Below are 15,713 nucleotides of genomic sequence, written 5' to 3'. Positions count from 1 at the left end.
ACAGTTTTTGTTTCTCTCCCCGTCGTTGACGCAATATGCCAAACAAAGGCAGATAGGAAAATAAACAACAAAACAAAAACGCGATGAGAAAAGGGAAATGATGACAGCGCATGTGCCGTGCTGCCAGAGAAAATCAATACATTTCAAAATGAATTTGAGGCTTTTCAAATTGTCTGTTTTCCTATTGATCCTATTGATGGAAGCATTAAGAAAAAATAACAAGTTATGTATGTATGTCCACTTAGAATCTGGTGATAATAATTTATCATCTACACCTCGGGAACGAATTGGTATAAACACATATCGTTAATGCATAAACAAGATAATTCACTCTACTTTAATGTAAAAATATCAATACATTTTTGTTTGTTTCTGATGAAAATTGGCACTTTTAATCTATTCCTCCCATCACACGCTGCACACTTCCAAAGTCACCTCCCTTGGCACATTTTTTCCACGGTTTTTGAGGCAACTTCCTTGTACAGCTTCGACTCCATCGTCTTATCCATCACGAACGCTCAGGTCTGTGCTCCGCAGCTGCATTTTTATTGCAGAACATCTTCAACTTCTTTTGGCACACTGCTGTGAAGGAATTCTTGCAGCGGTCACTTTCGCTGCCATTCATAGCTTTAAGGCACTTTGGATTCTGAATTTCTAGAATTTTTTTTTCTGTGAACTCTAAATTTTACAAACGAATCACCAAAAAAATCCTGTAAACTTACTTTGTCGCTTCACGCTGAAATGAGTGAAAGTTTTTAAGTTTGCTGCAAATGTTGCCGTTAAAACATTTAGCCTCTATTTAAGTCGTAGAAAATTGAATTTTTTTTCTAGATTTTTATGATTTTCTGGGAAATACATGACCATAAGACCGCTGCAAGCTTTGTATGGAAATTTTAAATTTTTACACATCCCATTACTTTTTTTTGGTTGTTTTTTGCTGCCGAAAATAGCAATAAAAATTTTGGAATCGATTTATCCGGCCCTGAATTAGCGCAACGAATTTTAATTATGAATAGAAATTTGTATGGGAAAACAAATTTTTTTCATTCGCTTTTTTTTTCACTAGAGATGTACTGAAAGTTCTAAAAATATATAACTTTAGTTGTAAAATATTCCTTGATTCTTGCAGTACAATTCATGTGAACACCAGAAAAGATATTCGGTGTTATACAATTACATATATTTTCAAAATTATTTTTTGATTTTAGTGTTTTGGCTGATTATTTGAAAGCTGTGTAATCGTAGGATGATAATTAAAAAAATCGCAAAAAAAAACTGCGTTCCGTAGCCTGGGAATTTATTGATTTATATATTTATGAATATATGAAACCAATTTTTTACCAAAGATAAAATACATGTTTATCAATCGTTTGCAGCAAATAACTCAATTTTGTTTATATTGGATCATACGACCTAATCAAAACAAACTCTAGATTCCATAACATTGTTAAAAGCTCTAGCAAGCAAAATCAGTCATTTTTTAATACTTTTCAATGAATTCAGATTTTTTTTTACGAAATGGTTACCACTTTTTTCATGAAATGCTGCAATGAAGCTTAAGTTTTGTCAAAATCAAAGACCAACTTCATTTCATGCTTATTTGAATTTTCTGGATGATTTAATGTGCAAAAATTTCATCTTCAAAACAAATTTCCCTACAAATCAACCAAATCATCTCAAATTTTTCACTTATGCTTGCTAGACCCAAAAGGCTTCAAAATAACATATGGGATCAAAAAGTCATTTTTTGCAGCGGTCTCATTAGGCCATTACCATGTTACATGACATTTCGTGCTATACCTGATCTTTCACATTTTCTAACATTACCTAAATAATTCGAGCTCATTCGATTGTGGTTTTTTTTTAAATACAGTCCCCCCACAATCATGGGTCACACACAATCATTAGTCATTGAGCATTTGAACAGCTGATGGCTGCTGAACTGAATGAAATTATTTCATATAATATTTTTTTAATTTATCTATAGTATCATCAAAATGCATTAAAAATATTATGTGTGCGCTTGATAACAGAAAATTGCTGTTTGAATAGTTTTTGTCATACGTTAACTATTACCTGTTGAATTATCGCACAAATTTCCAATGTTATAAGGTTGACATCTTGAACCGTTAAGCCCCTTATGCGGGTATTTAAAAAATTCCAACAAAACAAATAGGTCTCATATAAGCACAAAGGACGAGTTAACATTTTACAAAAGAAACAGAGCGAATAAAATGCGAAATTTAAATAATATTTGCAAAATAAAATTGACCCACAATTGTTACAACATCTACCAAATTTCACACAATTATGGGTCACTTTTTTGCTAGCAAAGCAAAACATTTCTTGGTTGCTATAGCTCTACCCAAATGCCCCTGGAATTTATACTATCAAAGAATGCCCCTGAATGTTTGCCAGAAACATGGTGATTTCCATGTTGATTTTCGGGTGTTGCCATGGACTTCTATGTGACTAATAATTGTGAGCAATTTGACTAATAATTGTTACGGTCTTCGATATTGACCCATAATTGTGGTTTTGAAAAACGTTGACTGTTTCGGTAAATTATGTTATTTTTAAACAAGATTTCAATGAAAAACATATTTGAACTCAAAGAGGAAGCATTTAATGACTGAAATTCATGCAATGCTTGATATTTGGTGTACTAACACCCGAATAAACGAATATTTTGTGGTGGAGGGATACGTTAAGTGACTAATGATTGTGGGGGGACTGTATTCGTTATTTCATTTTTTGTTTTGTATAATAATTGTGCTCTAAATTGTGCTTTTAAAATACAGTTATAAAGATTCACCTAAAAACCTGGGGGAGGAAGACTGAATAAAAAAAGCAAAAAAAAAAATCAAACGTCAAATTTCTCTCATTAATCTACCGACCAGTGCGAAGGTTCAAAATTTTACTTTCTTATTAAGTAATTTTTAATAAAACTTTTTTCATGCTGAAAAGCACTTGTTTTGCATAAAACAATGATTTAATTAGGTTTTGTTTTGCTCTGGCAAATTCCTGCATGATCAGGCGTATTATGTCGCTCAAATTTCGTCAAAGTTTCGAAGCTGATAAATAAAAATGGCTTGATTAATGGTTGTTCTAAAAATATAGCTAAATCTAAATTTTGCACCTAAACAACTGAGTTACATGACTCACTACACGAAACTGATCATCTAAAGTTAAAATTTGAACGATTACAAATCTTCTCAACAATTGCTGGTTTTTTCCCGAACAGTAAAAAAACGATGCAGAAAACGATGCAGCGAATTTCAGTCTTCCTCCCCCAGCTAAAAACCACCCTTTGTAGCATAAATGTAAAATTTTTACATTCTAATCGACCCAAATTCGCATGAGATTTCAAAGTTTACCAATTTTACTTTTCATATAAATATTTAGAATTAAAATAAAGAGTTTGGTCTGGTCACTCTGATGGTATAAGTGGGAAAAAGTCAAATCGCCGTCAGCCGCCGCTCATGGAAAAAGATGGAAAACCAAGGCGGGTAAAGCTAGGTGTGTTCTTATACCAATGCACGGAATCGTCCATCTTGTGACCCTTGTGACAGGCAATCGTAATCGTAGGCATGGTAGGCGAACAATTCGCTGTCAAAAAGCGCACCGTCTCCACCCCCCACCAATGAGAAACTTTTGGTACCCCTTGCCTACTTTGCCTCAGTATGCACCCACCCTACTGGAGGCACTCTGTGGAAAACAAAACATTTCGACGAACGGGCGGCTGACTGATGGGCAACAATTTTCTCGACGAAGCAACAAACGAAAACTCTACACAATCATCGATCTCCATGCTTGATTTGAAATGACCGTTAAATCATGATAACATATTCATCTTTTTCCGTAATACGGTAATACTGTCGAAATCATAAAATTATATAGATACTGCAAATTTAGCACCAAATATCAAGATTTAAGCTGGGAAAGATTTACATTTTAATTCTGGATATAATTAAAATTTAAGAGAAGAATTCGTAAGCATATAGAAAAAACCCAAATGTCTGTGATATTTTTTCGAAAGAAAAAACGACCTAGAAATTTATAATTTACTGTTACTTTTCAAAGCATCTCTTACAAGTTGAGTAGCGTAGATCGCGGTTCCCGGAGCCGTAGTCACTCCGTATCCCCCATGTCCATAGTTGTGAACCACCTTCAATCGACCGGTCTCAGTTTCCAAAAATTCAAGCTCAACCCGGACTGGGTCACGATGAGGTCTCAGTCCAACCGCCTCCCTTATCACTGGCGACCCTTTCAAGCTGGGCAACAATGCTTCACATCGTTCCCTTATGGCGGCAGAATCGTGTTTGCATGGTTGTGAATTGTAGCTATCGAAATTCCTACATCCTCCCAGGGTCACTCCCTGGAATCCGGGAATGATGTACGTATCGTAATCGGCGTAGAAAGCCATCTTCACCCAGGGGGCTTTCACCTTGATGACCTGGCCACGAATGGGCACCAGCTTGTGGTCAGCACACAGCTTTTTCGCGCCCATTCCGGTACAGTTGACGATAATGTCGAAATTCCTCCCGGCCAGATCTCGAAGATTATCGACCTTTTCCGTCACGATTTGGCCTCCGCCATTGAGAAATTTACGGGTTGCCCAGGGTTGAAACAGGCGACACTCGGTTAAGATTGTTCTAAAATATGATCCGTACTTCCAGTCCCCTGGGCAGATTTGAAGTTCCTGTTCGGTGGCAGCCCGGTAAACGGGGACAATTTTCTCGATGTAGTGATTCTGATCGCAAATGAAAGAACGACATTGAGAAGATTGAGATGAAACAACTATACATAAGTTCAAGATTATATATTGAGTCAAGATTGTGAACTTAGTTTGATAACTAAGTTTCAAACTTCAATATATTCAGAATTCAGATTCAGAACTCAGTTTTTGCACAAAGATTTCAGGTTCAGAATTCAGATTGAAAATTTCGATTGATCATTGTTTAGATTTAGCTTTAAGATTAAGAATGCAGAATTAGAATTCAGATTCAGGATTCAAAAGTTTAGATTAAGATTCAGAGATCAAATTCCGAATTGGGATTTCCAATTCAGAGTCTGGATCTGAGGTCTGTGACGTTGAACGAACAAATCAGGATTACTCAACTGGAAGATGGAGTAATCTGGTTGGTTTCAGCAGATTTGATCAGTTCTATGAATGAATTCTCACACAACGAAGGTATCGAACCGTTATTATGCAAAACAGAATAAAAAGAATGAATAAATGGTAAAGTTATCTAAAAACAGTGAAAAGATTGAAAAAATAAATGTTTTTAAATACGAACATCTTTTCTTATTTCAGGGAAAATTTTCTAATCCAATCATATCGCACGTGTAGAAAAAATTCAATGGCTGGTCGAATCTATAGTTTTTTTTGTTCAAACTACCATATTTATCGAATCTATGCGTATTTCTATCGATTTTTCTGAACACTTTTCTCTCTGTTTAGAATTAAATATTGAGGATTTTCAAAAAGATTTTTTTTAATCTCATCAATACTTCAAATCTAAATTTGGGATGACAATCAATTTTTAAACGGTTCTGATTATGTTTTTAAGTTCATATCCATGATGAGTCTTAGTTCCAGATTCTGGTGCCGAACTTGCATTTGACATTTCTATTCAGTTTATTTTTTTTATCCGGGCAAATATTCTCAAACTTTTAAATATCTGTGATTTGTTCATATTTCCCTTAACATGCATTGCATTGTTTTATAACTAGGATTTTGGTTTCCGATCTTTGTTATCGGATTCTGAAAATTCATTCCAATCTGTAGTTAAATTTTGAATTTGTATAGTGAAGAAAATCGTAGAAAAATAAAGAAAAGGCCAGTAAGATGATTATTAGGGTGGCAGTGGATAAATGGAAAAAAATTTCTTGATCGAATTTTAAAAACCGACCATATACATTTTGTAGATTAACCCTAAAATAAGGTTGCAAGAATTTTTTTTCGGCACGTAGCTGGCCAATCCGGGCAAATCCGGGCTATCTAATGTAAAAACCTGGCAAAATCTGATCATTTGATTCCAAAATTGCTGATAAAAAATCCGAGCAATATTCGGTCAAAACCCAAGAATTACTCAACAAAAATCGAGAAAAAAAACTTGAATACAAAATTTTTAATCAAAACATATCAGCAGATTTTAAATCGTATCTTTGGTTTTTTTTATAAAACTTGCTCAAAAAAAATCTTTTTAGACGCATTAATCAAAAGCTTTTATTTACAACACAATTTGACTTTTTTATCCGATTTTGGTAAATAAAGTGAATGAATCTGGGCAAAATCCGGGATTTTTTCATTGAAATTCGGGCAACATGGCCGGACCGGACTTTTTCCTTATTTTGTATTGAATATCTGGGCATACCCGGATAAAACCGGGCAATCTGGCGAGCTTACCCTAAAAACTGACCTGTGCCAAATTTCAGCTCAATCGGACTTGATTTCGAGGTGCCTCAAAGCGATCAAAGTTTCATTTTTTTACCCCCAAAAATCACTAAAGGATTTAGATTTTTAATGGAACGTCCTTTTAGAAGAATTTAATGCATTTAATTTTGTTAAAAGAACCTCCCTCCAAAAATGTCTAAAAAAAATCAATTTTTCTGTGTTACATGCGCCAATTTGTAAAGAAGATGATCTATACGAGAAAGCTTCTTGTAACAATCCAGATTCAATAAAATAAATTAAAATTCTTATTGTTCTTTAAAAATTCATCTGTGTTGTAGGAAATAATAACACAGACATAACATGTTTCAGCACGGCTGTAGGAAGAACCGGGTTTGGCACTAATTTTCAGTATGATTTTTTTGTCTCAACAATGCATCAATAAAAAAATAAGTTTTGAACATTTTTTTTTGTTTCTACATGATTATGTATTATTAAGTATTTTAAATAAATAGATTTTATATTAAATCATAACATTAGAAAATAGATTATTTAATCTTTTGAATGATGACCTGAATTTGTATAATGAAACCTTAAGTAACAAAATATGGAATGCACATCATTAAATTTGTTTAAGAGTTTTGTAGACCAAGCTCATTTGATTTGAGTATAAAATAAGTTTTTTTTTTTCTATTTTCTTATGAAAAACTTATTCTAAGCATTCCAGCCCGGCTTGCATGTTTGGTAATAGTAAATTTTGATTTTTGGTGCCTAAAACGATTTTGCAAAATTATTAGGTAAAACCAAAATTTAGGCTTTAAATATCATTTGAATAATTTGAAAATTCAAATTTGAAGTGATTAATTTTTTTTTGTCTCCTTTGTCATTTCTTCTAAAAATGCACGGATTTTTCCCAAATTTTCTCATGCTTCCCGGTTAATAAATTAGAAAATTTGAGATCAAATGCCCAGTTTTTGCCATGTTTTAAACAAATGTTTGGAATATTCCGGCTCGAATACGCGCCAGAAAAAATCTTGAATGCTCAACTTATTCTATGCTTAAATCAGATACGCTTAATCTTCCAAACTCTTGGGCAAATTTAATGATTTCAACCATCGGCTCAAATCCAGATTTATCGGCTCAAATCACGTTGTTGCAATAATAAACAAATTTATGATTTTAGTTTGAAATTATGCTTCTGAAAATACTGCAATATTAATATTTGCCAATATTTTGGGCAGATTTTTTAGATGCAAATCAGGTATCTACGTACTTCTCTATCAGCAAATATTTTTCATATAAGAATAAATTCCATGATGAAAATTTCGTGAATTACTTTTATAATATAAAAGTTAGGAGTTTAGGAGGAAAATAAGGAGAATTAGGAGTAAAATAAAACTTTACGATTTTCAGCTGAAATACATATACATTAACTTTGATTGAAAATTTGAAATTTTGAAATTTAATAAACAAGTAAATTTATAAGTTTGTTACCTCTTAAATTCCTCAACGAATAGAAAATATGATATTTTTATCTTGATTGTAAAACCCATTTACGAGCTAAATTTTATTCTGAATTATTAATTTGCATTCAGAATCTGAATTTGGAACCTAAATTGAATAATTGAATTTTGAATCTGTTTTCGAATTTTATTTTGAAGACTTGTCATAATTGAATTTTGTATAAGAATAAAAGTTAAAAAGCTGCGAATCTGAATAAGAAACAAAAAAAAATATTTTTTTTCATATTCGGAAAATTATTCTGAAAATATTGAAAATGCTTATGATTTTCGAAAATCTTGAATCAAATTTCAGAGGACTAATGACCAGGTTTGTTAAAATCCTCAATAAATAGAAAGAGAATAGAACAAAATAGGATCAAATTTGATATGTAATGCAAAACCAAATTTGAACCAGGACTTTAAAGCAGCTTTTCGGTTCTAATCTCTTATGATTATTCGAACTGAAAATCAAGAATCCATAACTGGATACAGAATACGAAATATGAAAATAGAAATACAATTTTTATTATAGGAATATGGAACAAGAACCTCCGAAATGGGTTGATATAATTTGAAATTTAGAGAAACGGTAGCAGAATTCTGAACTTGGAATGGGTTTTCGAGGTTTTGGCATAAGTATTGAGTCTAGATTTTTATTCTCCAATAACCTTACTCTATCATCAAAATTTGATTATCAATTTTAAATTTTGAGAGTAGAGTAAAATACCTCGCTTACTTTTTTTGAACCCTCATGGGTGGGGGTTTAAACCCCAAACCCCCACCCCCCGTTCCTACGGCATGTGTTTCAGTTTTGAGATCTACAAAGAACCAATTATCATTTTATAAGCCAAGTTAATATTTTGAATGTTCCTCATATTTTGGAAAAAAAATGTCCCTTGCGATGTTCCAACTCTGAGTGACAAAAGAAGAAATTGATATTTGTTCCAGCCTTATATTCAGGCTTCGAAAACATTTCAATTTACTGATTTTTTTTATGGAATGTAAAAAAAAAGTATTTTGATTGCATTTGCAAATCAAAATCAGTGTTACAAACCAACCTGCATCAAAAATGCTGTATCTCTAAAACTAGTATATTTATTAAAAATACCTTGATTGAACAAAGGAAAGTTAATACATTCAAAATCAGTGTTTGATTTGCATGTAAGTTTGTTACCAGTTATCAGTTATTGATTTTACACAATAACTAGCAGACCCGGTGAACTTCGTCTTACCATATCAAACTTGGCGTCCATTTTACATATTTACTTCGCTGTTTAACTTAAAAAAAACATCAAATCTAGAGTTGTCAATCGTCTCGCGTTCGTGAACATGTCCTAGTTTGTTTTTACATATCCTGCCTTTCCGTTTACTCGGATTGTCCCGCTTAATTCTATCGGAATCAAACCTAAGAATTTAAACTCAATTCTACGGGTCTTTACATAAATTATCAAAAAATTACCTTCAATCAATCTTACATGCATCTTACACGAATACTTTTCATTTACTTTTCTTTGATTCGGATGCTTTGAATATTGCCGAATGGCATCAGGTATTAGCTTCCCGATGCAAAATAGATTTTTTTCAGCACTCAATGTAACCATCAAACTTGACAAGCTTCATGCTAAAAAAAAAATCTACTTTTTGTAACTTGTTCCATAAATAACTTTATGTAGACCATATCTATGTTTCATTTATTGAATACCATTTAGTTGATTTATTCCGCTTTGCTCGAGTTCACTTTAAAAAATCAAAAGTTTCTCATCCATTGGAATTTATTGCATATGAAACTATATGGAAAAAGAATTTTGAATATCGTCACAATTTTTGGAGTATTTGCTCAATATTCTGCCTAACGCAGCACTTTCAGCTCCCGAGTAGCTTTGGATGGTATATTTTTTAGAACTGAACTGCCGTTCTAAGCAAGAATGTGACTTTTGGGTCTTTTTCACTTTTTTGCTGGAAACGGTCTCTTTTAGTGTTAATTTTCGAATAAAAACACAAATAAGTATACTTTGTTCTGAACTTATACTAAATTTTCATCAAGGTGGTTGTCTCTATGTTGATAGTTCTACGCAAGAATGTCACACTAGAGAAAATTCAATGAAAAATGCAAATTTTCTAAAAAAAAATCTCTTAAGATGAGTTTAAACTGTTGAATTTAATGTTATTCACTGAAAAGAACACTAAAATAGAGGACAGAGGAGGAGCGAGAAGCCTTGAGTGTTTTATTCATAGAAATTTTCACTAAACACTTTTCGGTAGACACTACTTACAGGATCCATACTCAACTATACATTTTTATAAACAAAGAGGAACGTATTTCTCAAATTACGGTTTAGCATGAGTTTTTGGGGAAAAAATAAACTACGCAAGCTTTTAAAATGATAGAAAAATTGTAGCCGTGTGACAGTTTTTCGTAGAACTAGCATCGACATGCGTTCTGATTCTAGGCAAAAGTGTCACACGGAGCATTTTTGGCTCTAATTTGCTGTTTTTTTTGTAGGAAATGTAATTATTTTGGCAGAAAACATTGTAAAATGATTAACTTGAACTGTTCACTACGAAAAAACTGTCGGTGAATTTTTAGTTTGAGAGAAAAACTGGGAACATAGCTGATATTTCAATCGCGTTTTTCTCGTTTGCACGTTTTTCCACATGGGACAATCTTGCTTAGAACGGCAGTGAAGGAATAAAAAACATTATAGAAGATTTTTTACTAACCATTTTCAAGCAGCTTTTTGTTCACTATCCTCACCCTTCTTGGAAGCAGTGGTATTTAGTATCCATATTTTCATCATAATCATGTTTAAAAAAATTCGCCGTTTTTTTTTTATTTGTTCGAGCATTTTTATTTTCTTTTTTATCCTAAAGGGCATATCTGCCTATTTAAATCATTGGGATGTTCTGATTTAAAAATTTCTTGAACAGTGTTGGAGGTGATCTGCGATTTCATTTAAGATTATGTGATATATTCAAGATTCAATAACATTTTATTGGAATGCAGGTTTGAAAAAATTAAATAGGTCGAAAAGATCTAATCTGTTAAGGCTACGATGATTCCATAAGTTCATTCTAGGGCTTGTGATATAGCTCAGTTGGCAAGTCTGTTGTCTCCTGAGCCGATGTCCGCGAGTTCGAGCCCAAGAGTAAACATCGAACACAGTTGTACCGGATAAGTTTTTCAATAACGATCCGCCAACTGTAACGTTGATAAAGTCGCGAATGCCATAAAGATGGTAAAACGACTATAACCGAAACAAAAAAAAAAATAAGTTCATTCTATTTTCTGGAAATTTTCATGTAAATATACCTCGGAACTTTTAAAAACATTTAAGTGTCTTGTTTATTATAAATTAAAATTTTCAATAAAGAAACATCGGGGCAAGTGCCAATGGATATCATCACAGTTAAACTTTCATATTCTTTCAAAAAGAAATATCAAAGTATATATTTGTCTCAATTATTGATGTCTCAATTGTTCCTGTTTGTCTTTTATCAACTTTAATTGATATATCTGCAGTTTTTCTCCAGAATAAAATAATGCTTGGTACTTCAATTTCATTGAATACTGTTTTACCATAAGACCTTCATTTACAAAGACATTTAATCATTTTGAATATCCGCTTCAGATTTAACACTTGGGAGATCCTTTCTGATCATTTTGAAGAAAAAATTCTTAAAATGTATATGTTTCATGACAAAGAGGCACGTTTCCACTTGTTTGTGTGAAATGGCAGGAGTTAATATTTTTATCAACACTTTCAAGTCAAAAAAAATGCTTCTGTCTGGAATATCAATCACAAAAAAAACTTTTTAACAAAAAAGCGGATCTAAAGTTTTTTCTATGTAGCCAAAATATGTTAACCAAAAACTGTGTAAGCAAACAGTGAACCTGTGAACAGTTTTTCGGTAAAAGATTTACGAAAAGTTGAGTTTATTGGTCAGATTGTTTATTTGGGCCCAACCATTTATAAATGAAGAAATAATGAATACTTTTTTTGTAAATGTTGAACGTTTGCACTTGCTCTAGTGTACCTTTTAACTGAAAATTATTCTTATTTTATGATAACTTTCACTTATGCTTGCAAAAAATCAAAAAGTTCTTTGTTTTCAACCTTTAAATAAACATCAATCCTATATAATCCATTTTAAAGGACAGGACTTTCAAAAGCCATATCACCAAATAATAGAGGTGATAGACAAAATCGGACAAAAGATTCGAATTCAGGACGCCAAAACCTTCCAAAGTGAGTTGTTAAAATAATGCGTTCCCATGTGAAAATCAATTTTTCTACGCCTCAGTGCCAGATATATGATAGAAATTATTTTTTAACTGAAACAACCAACTGAAAGGAAAATAATTCGCTTTTGAAATCAAGAAGGGATTATGTATCATTCATGGAAGTCGATTGAAATGTTTTTGAGCAAATAGTTACTTGGCAAAATAATCACCCTCCAGGTGATCTCTTGAGCTTGAAAAAGTTTAGATTAATAAAAAGAAAATGAGTGATGAAAGACCTAAATACGAAATAAATTGTTGGGATATTCTCAAATCAACTTACCCTGACGATGCCCGGTTCGGTGCTGGAAAAAATGTATCCGGAAAGCTGGGTCACACCCGCATCGGATGCTTCCTCCGTTCGACGAATTGCGTCCCAGTACAAATATGCGTCCGATATCCATTTCCTAGCCGAGCGATTCGAAAAATGGAGCGGGATGGAAGTTGAAGCGGGATTAAAAGAAAGCAAGAGAAAATCAAATCAGAACACCTATTCATAAAAATTTAATCAAAAACATGATTTGTGTTTGATGAGGATTTCTTACAGAGTGGATTCTCATCCAACATAATAGCAATGTATAAATTCTGAAGCGAAATAATCAAAAATCGTTAAAACACATTTGCTGCTCTTAGTTGTTGTTTGTCATCCTAGAAAAATTAGTCAGCAAGATGAACGACCTGTAGTAGCGCAACAGGTGGAGTCTATAATAAATACCTGACAATGTTTGGCGTGAACTATTAGCTTGAATCCTCCCCAACAAATCCGGCTGAACTTCTGCCCGGAAGTAACAAGAACTGTAGGTATATTTACAAGAGCTAGTGTGGATGAACGAGGATTCGAACACACGGTCAGTTTTATGTTTTGAAAAAACAAACCATTAACAAAAGTAATCAAATTGCAATCAAATTTATGAGTTGAAAGTTTAAAACTAAGAATTTACGTTTCAAGGCTTTAAATCCAGAGTCCAAAGAAAAACGCAGACTGAAAGAATTAAAAGAAATTCTAAACTTCACTGCTAAGTGATCTAAGAGACATTTCCTACTGAGGCGCCACAAATTAACCAATTTAGGCTTAGAAAAGTATAGTGGAGACAACTTCAAAGGACGACAATGGGAACGGACGTCGATGTCGTCGTCTTTTCAGTCTTCGCAGAAAGCCAACAACGCTTGGCAATAATTTACGGCTTTCGTTTCACGTGGCGACACTCTCTGGAGCCACTTTTCCAAACCATTAGGCTCGGCTTATGTGTGTGTGCTGCATTTTGTTTTTGTTTTCCGTTTGTATGAAACTAGAACAACAACAACCAAGAATCCAATAAGAATAGCAACAAGAGGCGAGCTCTCTGAGTCGGGGTGCCAACTTTTGGCACACAGTGGGTCACTTAACCATACCTCGTCTTAACCTAACTATTTCTTGACAGGCTTCAAGCAAGTGTCCACACCGGAGGGAATCGCGTGAGGCAAATAAATTTGACTCGAACGGTATAAATACAATTTTGTTGGTTGGCTCGGCTCCCCACCTCCTAAAAAGGTCACTCACCACCATTTATTTCCTTCCTGGTACCTTGCCATCGGAGAATAGTAGGTACACGCGAAGGCGTCAGGACAAATTGACCAATACACAAAATTGACCGCATTATAATTGCAGAAACGCTCTGCTATCTGATGGACTCACCGCCTTGGCTGGACTACTGGAGGGTTGATTTAGTGCGGACAGTAACCTTAAATAGTCGGCCACCTGCTGAATCGTAAGCAATCTATGCGGTTTGGTTAGTGGTAATTGCTCTGTGGAACGGTACTAATGATCTAGGAAAACAAATCTGTGAATGGATTGTTTTTGTTGCGTTTCATATCAGCATTCCATAGATAGAACAAAAAAAAACAATCAATTAAAATGTTCTGTAAAACTTTATCGGAAACAACTTTTTACACAATATATCAAAGATCAAGATTTTTAAATTTAAGAGGAGATTAATGTTATGTTTGTTACTTAATTTATCGGCCTTATCGGTAAAAAGTGATGTCTTTTTCGAGTAAGAACATCTTAAGATTTTGAAATTTTTATAGACGGATAGAAAGCTAGAAGAAATGAAAGATGGTGAAAATGAGCGAATTGAATTTAGGTTAGGTTAGAAAAATTATATCTTAAGTTTGAGGGCGCTGATTCCAAAATTCCTATTATTTTTTTTCTATCAGCTCTTGCTTTCGCGATAACTTTTGAATATAGGTAAAATTTTATCAAATTAGTTTATCCAATTTTTTTCGAAACTATATCGAACGCTACAGAGAATTGAAGAATAAATGTTGTAATATAATGATCTTTGTCTTTGCCGAAAACCGCGAGTGGTCAAACTTGAGGATTCTTTTTTCATTACCTGACGGGTTTGCGCCGGGGGTCTCAAGATTTTCCCCAAAATCGAAAATCTTATTCATTTTTACGACTTAAAACACATGTATTTTTCAGATTTCTAACATTTTTATTTTTCGAGTTAGATTTGGGTTAGATTTTTTGGTAAATAAAATAAAACCATATTTCAAAGCTACATAACTCTGTTATTTTTCAACAGAAATCATAAAATAGCACATCAAAACCCATTGAAAGGTTATCAGCTTTCCGAATAAAATATTTTAAAAAAAATTATAGATTTTTTTTCGGATTCAATGACGTGGAAATTAGTATTGGATTAGAACGTTTCTCACCTTGTTTTTCTAAATTAAAGATGGATCTGAATGAATCCGATGATAGTTTTTTTATTGACTCGCCAAAAAAGAATTGAATTAAAAAAGAAAGAACAAGGAAGATTCTGCATTAGACTGAGTTGATTTGGGATCATTTTCGAATTTCTCAAACCCTGAGATCTTGAAAGCTTCGTTTTGGTTCAAAACTGATTTTTTAAAGAATTTATAAGTAACGTTTACATGAGTAAATTTGAACTTTTATGTTTGTATGGGAAAGTTGAATATTTTGTACTGCAAAATCAACATCGTTTTTGTTTCTTCTGTGGAGCCTAGCCTGCTAATGGTTTTTGTGCCAATTTATAAATTATTTAAGGGAAATTTTGCGCTGAAAAGCTTTGTCCAAGACCTTAACTTCGAATCTTTTTAGACAAATAAGTTATTAGGTTCAAACGAATCAATCGAGCGAATGAACTCAAAAAACAACAAATTATTAAAAATTTGAATAAACATTTTGATTGTTTAACGTTTTTACAGAATCAAGAATCCAACGTATTTTCGTTTTACATATTTAAATTTTTTTAATATAGATCTTTATAAAAGAGTTCAATAACTTGTGATTTTCTTGAATAATTAGAATAGTATGCAAATAATTTTAGCTGTCAACAATTTTCATACGCGATAGGTGTTTTTGATTTCCGGAAATGTATTTTTTACATCAATGTAATCCTTCGTTCAAGAGACTCAAGATATGTGATTGAGTTGTCCCAAAACATTTGGTTTGAACTTTTGAATCAATTCCATAACTTTAACACTACAAAACTTCCAGTACACAAGAATTTTATGAATTTTTTTGGAA

General features: G+C 32.9%; 1 protein-coding gene across 3 annotated transcripts in view; it reads right to left on the bottom strand.

Annotated features, from left to right (window-relative positions):
• Positions 1-4,052: 4,052 nt before the first annotated feature.
• LOC129756862 (D-aspartate oxidase) overlaps positions 4,053-15,713 on the bottom strand; it is a 40,043-nt gene continuing 28,382 nt past the window's right edge. For all 3 annotated transcript variants that reach the window (XM_055753901.1, XM_055753902.1, XM_055753903.1), the window contains 2 exons: positions 12,462-12,585; positions 4,053-4,753 (listed from right to left, as the gene is read on the bottom strand). In XM_055753901.1, coding sequence (XP_055609876.1) covers positions 4,058-4,753; positions 12,462-12,585 — 820 coding nt within the window. In that variant the 3' untranslated portion in view covers positions 4,053-4,057. The remainder of the gene's footprint in view (positions 4,754-12,461; positions 12,586-15,713) is intronic.

Source organism: Uranotaenia lowii, chromosome 3 (assembly GCF_029784155.1).
Source record: "Uranotaenia lowii strain MFRU-FL chromosome 3, ASM2978415v1, whole genome shotgun sequence".
NCBI classification, from domain to species: Eukaryota; Metazoa; Arthropoda; class Insecta; order Diptera; family Culicidae; genus Uranotaenia; species Uranotaenia lowii.
This window is presented reverse-complemented; position numbering and strand designations above follow the sequence as displayed.